Source organism: Sinohyriopsis cumingii, chromosome 5 (genome assembly GCF_028554795.1).
Source record: "Sinohyriopsis cumingii isolate HCF-2022 chromosome 5, ASM2855479v2, whole genome shotgun sequence".
NCBI lineage: Eukaryota > Metazoa > Mollusca > Bivalvia > Unionida > Unionidae > Sinohyriopsis > Sinohyriopsis cumingii.
Genome location: NC_142965.1, coordinates 70551327 through 70563767, shown reverse-complemented (window position 1 = coordinate 70563767; position 12441 = coordinate 70551327). Strand labels below are relative to the sequence as shown.

Sequence of the window (12441 nt, the reverse complement as noted above, 5' to 3'; positions counted from 1 at the left end):
ACACAATGTTGGGTTGTAAATTCAGAGCAAGTAGTGTAGCGACCAGCCGCAGAATAAAAAAAAAAGCAAAAAACACGTCCGATCTTGTCACTGTGCGAAACGGTACTGAAGTCAATTCGAAGCGAAAGCGGTAAGAAAATATGTATAGCCAATGAAATCGTTTATGATGAGTGATGAATTGTTTTTTCTTAGGTAGTGTGGCAAAATAATGTCAACGCAAGAGCGTTGTTACCATTGCAGTGCAGACAGATTGGAGTGTAAATGTACAATCCCTTTGTTGCGTATTGTACCATTTCTTCTTGCCACATGAAAATATTAAACGGCCACAGTACTGGTTCGAGTTTTGAAACTGACAAACATTTTTAATCTTACTCAAACATTTTGTCAAGCACACTCACATCAACAGAGACAGATGTGTTACAGTACCAGGTGTCAGTTTTTTGTTATTTTTTTCCCTTCAAGCTAGTGATTTTGGGGTTTGTATGAAGTAAAGAAACTAAAAGTACAGTGAACCTCAAGGATGATAACCCAAGCTGTCTATCCATTGATGTATGTATTTACATCAGAAGAAATATGATCCTAAAACAAAAAGATATAAGGCAAGCATGATTAGAACGAACACAAAGACAGCAAATTGTAGTAACAAAGGTATGTTTTCCTTCACGTCCGCGTAACTTAAAGTTTCAATCCCCTTGCAAGACAAACTTGGTACCTTTTGTAGAGCTTGAAATAAAAAACTGAACAAACTGAAACACTTTGCTATAGATACATGCATTTTCTTTTTTGCAGCAGCAGACTAAACAACATAAATAAATTAAATCTTCTAGCAAAAAAGAAATACATCATAAAAATAGAATTAAAGATTAACGATGACTAACCAACAAAACCGAATTTAACAAAGGCAATGACATGTGTAGAAATGCCTCTCAGTTTGAGAAACTATTTGAATGTCATATGCCATGTACCAACAACTTGAAAAAAAAATGTATAAACAGAGAGAAACCTTAATTCAAAATTTAATTTTGTTCCAAATTGTTTGTGTTGTTTAGGGAATATACCTAAGCACTAATAAAGGGTGGAACAGGGAAGATACACATAAAAGCTTTGATATTTCTGAAAAAAAAATGAGGTGATATTCCTACAGTTCTTAACCAGCTATATATGCTGGGACGGGTCTGTTGGATATCCACAAATAAAGAAGTACAGATTCTGGTCACGTTGCAAGTGTGTGGGTGTTTTGGAAAATGGTAAAACTTGGATACACTATTTTCTCGTGACACTTATAAAGTGAAGAGTCTGTACAACTGTCAGAAGCCAAAGTCATATAACTTTTGTACGGTTTGTAAAGATTTCCACTTTAGAAAATGTGAAGTATCACAAGTTATTATCACAAACAGAAATGGAACATAGGGGCTTGACAGTTGTTGTTTAGACACATCCGCTCAACTTCACAACTTACTTGCTCTGTCTCATATTTTGATCTTAAGGAAAGATCATCTTTGTGCAGCAACAGTGGTAACAGCAGCAGGAGACGCCGTCACTGCTGTCGAAAAGGGTAGTTCTTTTAAAAATGCGTTTAGTATATTTTTTAAAAATATCAGATGAAGAAACGTGTGTTTAAACAGGGTTGGTAGAATGTATTCAGCGACAAAGTAGAAGTGACTGAGAGAAGGAGACAACGTTGTCGAGTGGCGTAGTTTTCTGGAGTACGTACGTGTCCCAGCGACACAGTGCCGGCGTCTCTAGCTCTCTTGAAGACACCAACTGTCTGGGTTTTTTTCTTGCAACTTTTTTCTTTCGTGCTAGGGTTTGAATCGAAGGGTCATCAAGATGCATGAGGTGTTTAAGACGCACCGCTGTCGTTGGGCTCCTATATGCTTGGCTTTCACTTGCCCTTGTGAAATATACCAAGTCATTGTGACAACAAGAGGTAGAGAGGGTATATATGGAGAGAATGAACTTGGTTAAATCATTTCTGAATCAGCAATCGAGATGAAACGATCGCACGATTTCAGTGAGAGAGAAGAAGAACGTAAGAGGCAGCGAAGTGACGTATCGCCTCACACACGAAAAGAAGTGTTCGCTCAAAACGAAGACATGAGCAAACCTGAACCAACACCTTCCACGTCTGCGACCAGACATAGAGAGCCCACTCCAAACCAAAGTCCACCAGTTAACCCTGAAAAGTACTATCACATTCGAGAGACGGAAAAGCGACCCTCTAGAAAATTTAGAACCACGACTTACACCTACACGGTGAAGTTTAAAGATTTCAAGTCCGACGTACCATTGGAGAAAGCAGAAGGGTTTATCACCGAGATGTGGGATTCTTTGCTCACCACACTAAAGCAACAATGTCAACCCAAAGAAGACGATTTCTTGACACTATCCATAGATCACGACAGCTTGAAATCCCCTGTTTGGATCGAGTTTAGCAGACCCGCAGAACTAACCCCTTCCAAAGTCATGGACAAGATTCAACACGTACAACAATCTAATGATCAGTTTGACATCACCGATGGTAAAGCCACACTGAAAATGGCCCACGTCTCTCCTCCTCAAGGGACTGGACGCAAAAAGGTCTTATTGGTGGACGACCTTCGCAACACCAAAACAAGTCTCGTCCGAATTAACAACCCTCAAGACCAGATGTGTTTAGCCCGTGCCATCGTGGTGGGACGAACCTATGCCAACAAGAACGACACGGTAGAATGGAAAAGAACCTGGAAAACTATTCAACGATCCGATCGAGCCAAACAACGAAATGAAGCAGAACTCCTGTTACAACAAGCCGGACTGTCCAAAGACACACCCTGTGGCATTCCTGAGATGCAAAAATTGCAAGATGCCCTAGCTCCACGATACACCTTGAAAGTGCACCCTCAAGAAGTGCGCGGACCTCTGTTGTTTCGAGGCCAAGACTTTAAGGACGGAAAATACATTCATGTCTATTATCACGATGAACATTTCGATACCATTACCGCCATCCCCGGATTCCTGGGATACAGATATTACTGTGAGAAATGTGACCGTGGTTATAATAATCGAGAGCAACACAAACATTGTGGATCGAAATGCCGAGGATGTTTGGCCTCTCCACCCTGTCTGAGCGAAGGGCAAAAACCATTGCATTGTCCTGCTTGTCTGCGCACGTTTTTCAGCCCTGCCTGTTACCAACAACATCTGAAGACGCAAGGTTCACAGCAGAAATGTGCTTGTCAACTCCTGAGATTGTGCCCTACGTGTGGACAAGGCATACGTACCAATAGTACCAAGGCACACGTATGTTCAGGAAAAAAGAAATGTCACATTTGTCATCACATCGTGGACTTGAAACACCAATGCTACGTGCAAAAATACCAACCCCCACCAGAGAAAGAGGATGGTCACAAGAAGAAAAGCAATTTCATCTTTTTCGATTTCGAATGCATGCAAGAGACTGGCATTCACATTCCTAATTTCTGCGTGGCTCATCGAGCGTGCGAGAAGTGCATTCAAGAACCTATCTTCAGTCATTGCCCTCACTGCAGCAAGATTCCTGGAGGACGTGAAAAAATCTTTCGGGGACCGAACACGCTAGCCGATTTCGCTCGATGGGTCTTAGACCCCATCGACAAGACGTGGAGCCTAGAGGACATCGAACGTTGCGGAGATTGTCATCGTCATGCCACGGTGATGGCTCACAATTTCTCCGGATACGATGGACAGTTTCTTCTCAGATACTATACGGAACATGGCACCGAACGTCCTAAAGTGACTTTGAACGGAGCCAAAATCATTTTCATGCAAGTGGGACAAGTACAGTTTAAAGATTCGATGAGCTATTTGGCCATGCCTTTGAGTCGAATGCCTAAAACGTTTGGAATGACAGAAATGGCTAAAGGGTACTTTCCACACTTTTTCAATACGGAAGCCAATCAACACGCCGTTCTACCCCATTTACCTGAGGCTCACTATTACGACCCCGACAACATGCGTACCGAACAACGAGAAGCTTTCTACGCTTGGTACCAGGCTCACGCCTCGGACCCTTTCGACTTTCAGGAAGAAATGCTAAAGTATTGTCGTTCCGACGTGGACATTTTACGGCGTTGCTGTGGAAAATTTCGAGAACTGTTCATGGAACACGGAGGGGTCGATCCTTTGAAAGAAGCTTGCACCATTGCCAAAGCGTGTTCCTTAGTGTATCGACAACGATTCATGCCTGAAAACACCGTGGCTGTCATCAGCCCTCAAACGACCAACTTTGTCAAACGTCAATACTCGGTCAAAGCCCTACGTTGGTTACATTACTTGTGCGACAAGGAAAACAAATGGATTCAGCATGCCCGCAACGGAGGGGGTGAAAAGACCATCGGAACATATTCGGTAGATGGCTGGGACTTAGAAAACCCCAAGATCGTGTACGAGTTTAACGGTTGCTTATTTCACGGATGTCCCGTCTGTTACCCTGATCGTAGCACTAAAAATCAGTTTTTACAACGAACCATGGAAGACTTGTACCAGGACACTTGTCAGCGACGCCTAAAGTTGGAACAGGAAGGATACCAAGTGGTGGAAATGTGGGAACACGAATACGATCACCGCTTGAAAACCGATCCCGAGTTTAAACGCCTCGTGGAAAGTTACCAGTTCATGGACCCGCTGAACCCGAGGGATAGTTTGTACGGAGGAAGGACCAATGCCACCTGTTTGCTGTACCAAGCCGACGAAGAGAAAGGAGAAGAAATCAAATACTTGGACGTGTGTTCGCTGTATCCCTACGTGTGCAAATATTGTCGCTTTCCTGTAGGGCACCCGCAATTGCTGACGGAACACATCGACCTGAAAAACATTCGACAATACGAAGGCTTGATCAAGTGTAAAGTTTTGCCTCCCACGAACCTATACCATCCCGTCTTACCTCACCATTGTCAAGGCAAACTGATGTTTCCCTTGTGCCGTACTTGTGCCGAAACGTGCAACCAAGACCAACCTTGTCAGCACACCCAAGAAGAACGTGCCTTGACGGGAACCTGGGTCAGCGTAGAATTGTTCAAAGCTCTGGACATGGGATACCAACTGTTAGAAGTGTACGAAATTTGCCACTTTCCCAAGACACAACAATACCACAAGGGTGATCCCAGTCAGAAAGGCATTTTCGCTGACTACGTGGATGCCTTTTTGAAACTGAAACAAGAAGCCAGCGGCTACCCTTCCTGGTGTCACACTCCCGAAGACCAAATACAATTCAAAGAGAAATACTATGAACAAGAAGGCATCTCTTTAGACCACATCGAGAAAAACGAAGGCAGGCGATCGTTTGCCAAAGTGATGTTAAATTGCTTGTGGGGTAAAATGGCACAACGACCGTGTTTACCCAAGACGGAATATTTGACAGAACCTTCCCGCTACTTCCAGATGATTCACGACAAAACCAAATACATGAAACACGTGGACGTCGTTCGAGAGAATTTGATCTTGGTCAATTACGAAGAAGATCTGGACTTTGTACAAGACGACCCTTTTGGAAATGTCATCATTGCGGCTTACGTGACAGCTCATGCTCGCTTAAAATTGTACGAAGCTTTAGAACTGTTAGGGGAACGCGTCCTGTACTTTGACACGGACAGTTGCATCTACATCGATCGACCGGGTCAGCAACACCCTAACATCGAAGAAAACCGTTTAGGAGCCTGGACAGACGAACATCCCGACGACAAGATTCTAAGTTTCGCGAGTGGAGGTCCTAAAAATTACGGCTACCAATACCGGGACAAACAAGGAGAAGTGCACACGGAGTGCAAAGTGAAAGGACTGACTCTGAATTATCGTACCAGTCGAGTGGTCAACTTTGGGGTATTGAAAGAAGCCTTGCAATCGGGAGAGGATGGAAACTTTAAAGTGACCACTCACCAACCGAACAAGATTGTACGTTTACCCACTCACCACATCGTCAGTCGACCCCTGGAAAAAATCTATCAAATCGTGTACCAGAAGCGAGTGAGACTTCCCAATCACTTTACGTTGCCGTACGGTCACATCGATATTGGTCAGCATATAAAAAGGGACAACGTCCAAGACCAATAGTTCATTGTCACTACCAAGACCAATCGACAAAAATGAATCCTTTCAAACAGCAAGTATAGAGCGTAAGACTCAAGTCCAACGAGAAACTCGGGTGTGATTCTATGCCTCACGATCACATCACCAATGCAATACCACATCTTAGCTGTTATGTACTAATGCCATGACAAACTACGTGCAACCAGTGAAACTTCCAGACCACAAAACTTTACCTTATGGACATGCTGATATCACCCAGTATAAAAAGGGACGACTTCCAAGAACGACACTTCATTGCGAGGACAAGCGACGAGAAAGATGAATAACTCTACGCAGAAGAAAAAAGAGAAGGAACAAACATCATTGACCTCTTTCACCACCATACCGTCACAGCAAAGTGCGTTCAAGAAGGGAAAGGATTCAATAGACCTAAAGGAGTATTTTAGCATCCAAATGACCCAGACAGCGACCTCGAGAAAATTTAGAACGACAACTTACACCTACGCGATGAAATTTAAAGACTTCGCGTCTGACGTTCCAGGCGAGGAAGTATCAGGTTTCATTACGGATCTACTTGACTCACTGTTAGAGGAATTCAAATGTCATTGCCAAGTCAAAGATGAAGGTCGTTTGAGCCTATCTATGTATCACGACAGTTTGAACTCGCCTGTATGTCTCGGATTTAGCACACCTGCAGAAATAACTTCTTCCAAACTTTTGAGGGCTATTGAAGACGTGCGGTCGGTGAGAGAAAAATTTGACATCACCGATGGAAAAGTGACTATTCATATGGCATATGTTGCACCTCCATGGGAAGAAGACGATCACTGCTCTTGATCTGCTTACCGATAAGTGTACCTAGCACGATGAACGTAAAAGCAGATTTACGACTGACAGGGAATACGAGATCGGAAACATCTATGCTGGGACACAAGTGGTAGCTGACCAGATATTAAACAACGTGTGTAACGGATAGAGAGACAAACACGAACTTTCTCTTATTTGATTGTTTGTTACTTGTTTTGTTTTGACTTTTTCTTATAAACGAACATTTAATGTAAATTCGTTGCATATGAAGTGATTTTAGAAAGGAGTGAACGTTAATTTTAAACATTAGTTTACTAGAGTCAATAACTAAACAACTCATAAATATGTTTCTTTTATGTTCAAATGTTTATGTATTTAATGGATAGTGCTTAGACCAAAGCACAGGCCAGAGAGCCCATGTATATATGTACTTGAATAAATGTTTTGAACCCATACAACAGACTTTTCTTTATCGAGTCTCTATTCTATCTGTGAGTCTTTCTTTAGAATATTTCTGTCCTCTTTTCTGTGTGTTTCAATGTGTATTTGTTTGTTTCTGTATGTCTATGTTTGTCCCTATCAACCCTTTGTCCCTACAAATACATTTCACCCTATAAAAGGTTTTGACCCTATAAACCTATGACGTTACCAATGTTTAATTCCCACTGATCCCCAGGTGATATTCCCATGTTCAATTTCCATGTTCAATTCCCCTTGTCGCTAGAGTGACCCAGGGTTTTTCTCCATGTTAAATTTCCCTTGTCGCTAGAGTGGCCCAAGGGGTTTTGTAATGCTAATTCCCATTGTCGCTAGGGTGGCCCCATATACTACTGACACGACATACTTGTGTTGAATTCAGAATAAACAGAGAGACGTTTACTCAGTTGCTCTGCGTTATATGAGTACTCGGCACTTACTTCACTCAGGACACGTTTCCGTTTTGTTTTTTTCCTGACTTTATTTTTTTTGGTCGAGTCGGTTAAAAAAAGCAAATACACGCTTCATCGCTTGCAACAATCTCATTCAAATGTTTTTGATCCCCATTTTCATATTTCGTTAATTGCTGTTGGGCAATTTCAATCCGAGTCTATTTATGATCATCCGTTAACATCTTGCAAAAACCTTACATATATTCAAATGATTCTTAAATATACGAAAAACAGCTGAAGAATTAAAGCAAGTGACAATAAAGGTATCTTCCAATGTGTCTCGAGCATCTTAGTCAACTGTCCTCTTCACAGCAGCCACTTTGCGCTTACCAGTCGTAGACATCGGTCTTCCAGAACGTGGACTATCTTCCATGGATTCGCTACCACAGCTAAAACAAAGAAACCGCCCCTCAGAATTGGAAAGAAATACGCCCGTAAACTTCATCCATGTCGGCCTTGACATCAGTCGGACGCACGGATTCTTCGCTTTGTAGTAGAATCGTTATATTTCTCGGACACTTTTAAGTCAGTCATTTACTTGTGTTACGTCACATGCATATATCTGCATATGTCTGGCATGATGACAAACAGTTGTAGATTATTTTAAGGAACGCTATATTTTCATATCGATCGATATTGACTTTATCGATAGGTTCGCAGAAACAAAAAAGGTTATATCAAAATATTGAGTACCTTTCAAATGCCCATCGTAAGTCTGAGCCGCAGGTTTCTGATTTCCACTGGGTTATTTTGGGGTGGTATGGCTAGTGAGAATGAACATACATGAAAACGATTTTTAAAAATTGTAAACAAATCTAAAGAATTTATAAAACAAAATTAAAATCAACAAACGCATGTATTATTATTTCTATAAATTAAGGATATATTTGCAGATTTCAGGAAGATTTTTAAGACTGTCATGGGAACATAACTTCTAAATTCCCTGCACTTTTAACCGTGCAGTCATTGTAATGAGTTAAAGACAATGTCTTGACATAATCAAATGAACTGTACTACACGCTAATTGTTATTTATTAAAAATATATATGTATGTATTACCACGTTATACTTTATTACCAGTTTTCTTTTGTTCATAACCGCTCCGTTGGCCTAGTGGTCAGAGCGTCCGCCTCGGATGCGGGAGGTCGTGGGTTCTATCGCCAGCCGAGTCATACCAAAGACTTACAAAAATGGTACTGACAGCTACCTCTCTTGGCGTTCAACATTAAAAGGTTAGTGTTAGGACTTGTCGGCCTGGTGTCAGGATAATGTGACTGGGTGGGACATCATGCTACATGTCTGCGGCATGATGCCCCAGTACTAGACATCACTATAAGCTGCCACATTGCAGATATCGTAGCAATATGACTGAAAAATTAAGTTACGTTAAAAATCCAAATCACATCACACCACATCTTTTGTTCATGTTGAACATGTATGGTGGGTACGTGATCTGCTAAAACCTGACTGTCCCTGTTGACCACACGCTTAAAGTACTCGTATCGAAAACCACCGTCTTTTTTGTGACTGAATCCACATGCAAGCAAGGAAATAAACGATCCCCGCCCAGCCCCAGCCCCCCTTGAAGTTAGAAACTCAAAACGTAGAAACATTTATTCGGTGACATCTAATATTTTGAATAGTATGCCATGGACAAAGTTGAGTTTTTTATCTTTTATTTTTTTGTCATTATTATTATTATTATTATTATTTCTTTTAATAATAGAACTTCATTTTCTAATATTCAAACATCTTTTTCTAATATTAGAAATTACATAGTATTTCTTATATCGTTTCTAATGTTATATAATAAAATGCATTTTTTTTTAGTACCAGATAATACTGAGATTTGCCCACAACGGCTTGCCATAGAGCAAGAGAGTCACATGAACACGCAGGAGTCTTTTGCTACATAATGGGTCTGATTCTCATGTGACTTGTCATGTGAAAGCCATATGATTCGGAGCGACAAACAAAATGGCAGCTGTACCGGCAAGACGTATTTTGACTGTCCTCTTAATAATTTCTGTCATAACTTTGACCCAAGCATGGATACCGCGAAATCACAGAGGCAGGCCAAAGGGAGGTATGCTTGGAGCTCCGAAAACAAAATATCGTGGAAACTTGCCGTCGGAAATGTGGTTCGATCAGCAACGATTAGATCACTTTAACGGGGCTGACATACGAACATGGAGCCAGGTACAGTATTATATATATGATAATTGGAAAACACGCATTTTTGTGATCTGAGAGCTGTGTAAAATTTAATCCGCTCTTTTTGTCCTTTGCGTCCGTTCAAATGTGAGTCCGTCTGTTCGTTGGTTTACCTGGTAACATTGCCACCACAGTCCACATACACATAAAGTGACCATAGGGTACCATGTTACACGGAGATAGGTATTCACACACTGTCCCATTTATTAGCACATACCCCCACCGATTTTAAGAACAAAAGGCTTCGAGGATATTATAAATGCAGAAAACAATGCCATTTCGTTAATTGATTTATAAGTTCTAACCTGACTGTCGCCATTGGGTCCCAAACGCTATCAGCTTGTTGGCATTTCGAATCAAACGGGAATTTCTTTAGTAACACGGTCTGCTATATTTACATGGGTGAGCCTGTGCTTTCAAGCAACAAATGTAATGTAGTTCACTGTTGTTTTTAACATCTCAATAATTCTGTGAATTTGGGAGTTCTGTTCGAAGACAATGATAGAGTTCCTCCTTTCTATATGTCCAATTTGTTTTAGAAATATAAAAATGTTAGACTGCATATATTGGATGCAGATGAAAGTTTTTTTTGTTTTTTTAATGGGTTTTTGTAGAATTCAGAAAAGGACAGTCAGCAGATTCTTTGCATGTTTAGATCGGGAGTTTTGATTTAAAATGCCAAGAAGTTAGTGACAACAATCACATTAGAAATAATAAACCAATGAATGAAATGACTAAGTTTTGTGCATTTTTAATATCCTTGGTGCTTTTCATTTTTGAAATCGATGGGGCGGAAGGGCGTGTACAAACAGGAAGGGTTGCAAGTACCATAGAAGATGACATAAAAGGCCATGGATCCTACCATGGAGGAGGAAGAGGGTGAAAGGTCACACATTTGTCTCCTTGTAACCTAAACTCCCTCTACACTTATTAGGGAAGGATCAAACAATTTAGTATGATGTTTAAAAGAGATGAGTAAAAATCAGCAAAGATTATAAATAGTAATACAACCATAGGGATGAGAGTTAAAAAAATTTAAAAAGCACAAGTATTTTGAGATAGCCTCCATAATTAGTAGGCTTTTAGAAGACATGTAATTAAATATTTGTGTTAGGTTCCATATTGTATCTTGCCTTTTGATATTGTTTCTTCATAGAATTAGGTCACAGTGATCTTTTTTCCAACAAAATGGGTAGCAGTTGCATATGTTGAAGAATCTCTAATATATTATTGAATGTGGATTCATACAAATTAATGTCTCACCATTGCAGTACTGTGATTCATACAGACTTACAGTGGTCCCATTCTAATAAGGCAGATCCCTTTTGCAGCAAGAAAATGACCATATATGAGAGGTGTCCTTTCATAGATATGAGTAATAATTATGTAGATCTTTGAAATATTTCATATTTTCATTTTAAAATGACCAGCATCTTATGGAATCAATGTGATAAATATTATATTAATGTTATTAAAATTAGTTATGAATAATTATCAGTCGTGGTGAAAACCACCTTGTAAATGAAATAATGGGCTATAAATGTCATTATCTCTCCGTTCCTTTCCCCACTGTTGTAGAATATGTATATAACTATTTGACTTTTTCTGACATCAAATTTCTCAGCAGTGATCAAAGGTCTCTATTGAAGTTTTTGAAAGACATTGGTAAGTTATTAATATCCACCCCCTCCATTTACAGGTCGCTCCACGTTAAGAAGATTGTCCACATATTTGAATGGAAGGTGTAAAGTTTGTGTGAAAATCAAAGCAAATGACCAATGAATGGGGTACATTATTATTTCTATTCTCCATATTTCATTGCATACCTGTAACTAACACTTACTCCGGTATGGAAGGTGTAGACTTTGTGTGAAAATCAAAGCAAATGACCAATGAATGGGGTACATTATTATTTCTATTCTCCATATTTCATTGCATACTTGTAACTAACACTTACTTCGGTATGGAAGGTGTAAACTTTGTGTGAAAATCAAAGCAAATGACCAATGAATGGGGTACATTATTATTTCTATTATCCATATTTCATTGCATATCTGTAACTAACACTTACTTCAGTATGGAAGGTGTAAACTTTGTGTGAAAATCAAAGCAAATGACCAATGAATAGGATACATTGTTATTTCTATTCTCCATATTTCATTGCATACCTGTAACTAACACTTACTTCGGTATGGAAGGTGTAAACTTTGTGTGAAAATCAAAGCAAATGACCAATGAATGGGATACATTATTATTTCTGTTCTCCATATTTCATTGCATACCTGTAACTAACACTTACTTCGGTATGGAAGGTGTAAACTTTGTGTGAAAATCAAAGCAAATGACCAATGAATGGGGTACATTATTATTTCTGTTCTCCATATTTCATTGCATACCTGTAACTAACACTTACTCCAGTATGAAAGGTGTAAATTTTGTGTGAAAA

General features: G+C 40.0%; 1 protein-coding gene across 1 annotated transcript in view; it reads left to right on the top strand.

Annotated features, from left to right (window-relative positions):
- The first annotated feature begins 9721 nt into the window (after window positions 1-9721).
- The window catches only part of LOC149799397 (putative serine protease K12H4.7), a 52668-nt gene continuing 49948 nt past the window's right edge, over window positions 9722-12441 (top strand). Inside the window, exon 1 of the mRNA XM_089958736.1 lies at window positions 9722-9980. Coding sequence (XP_089814862.1) covers window positions 9759-9980 — 222 coding nt within the window. The 5' untranslated portion in view covers window positions 9722-9758. The remainder of the gene's footprint in view (window positions 9981-12441) is intronic.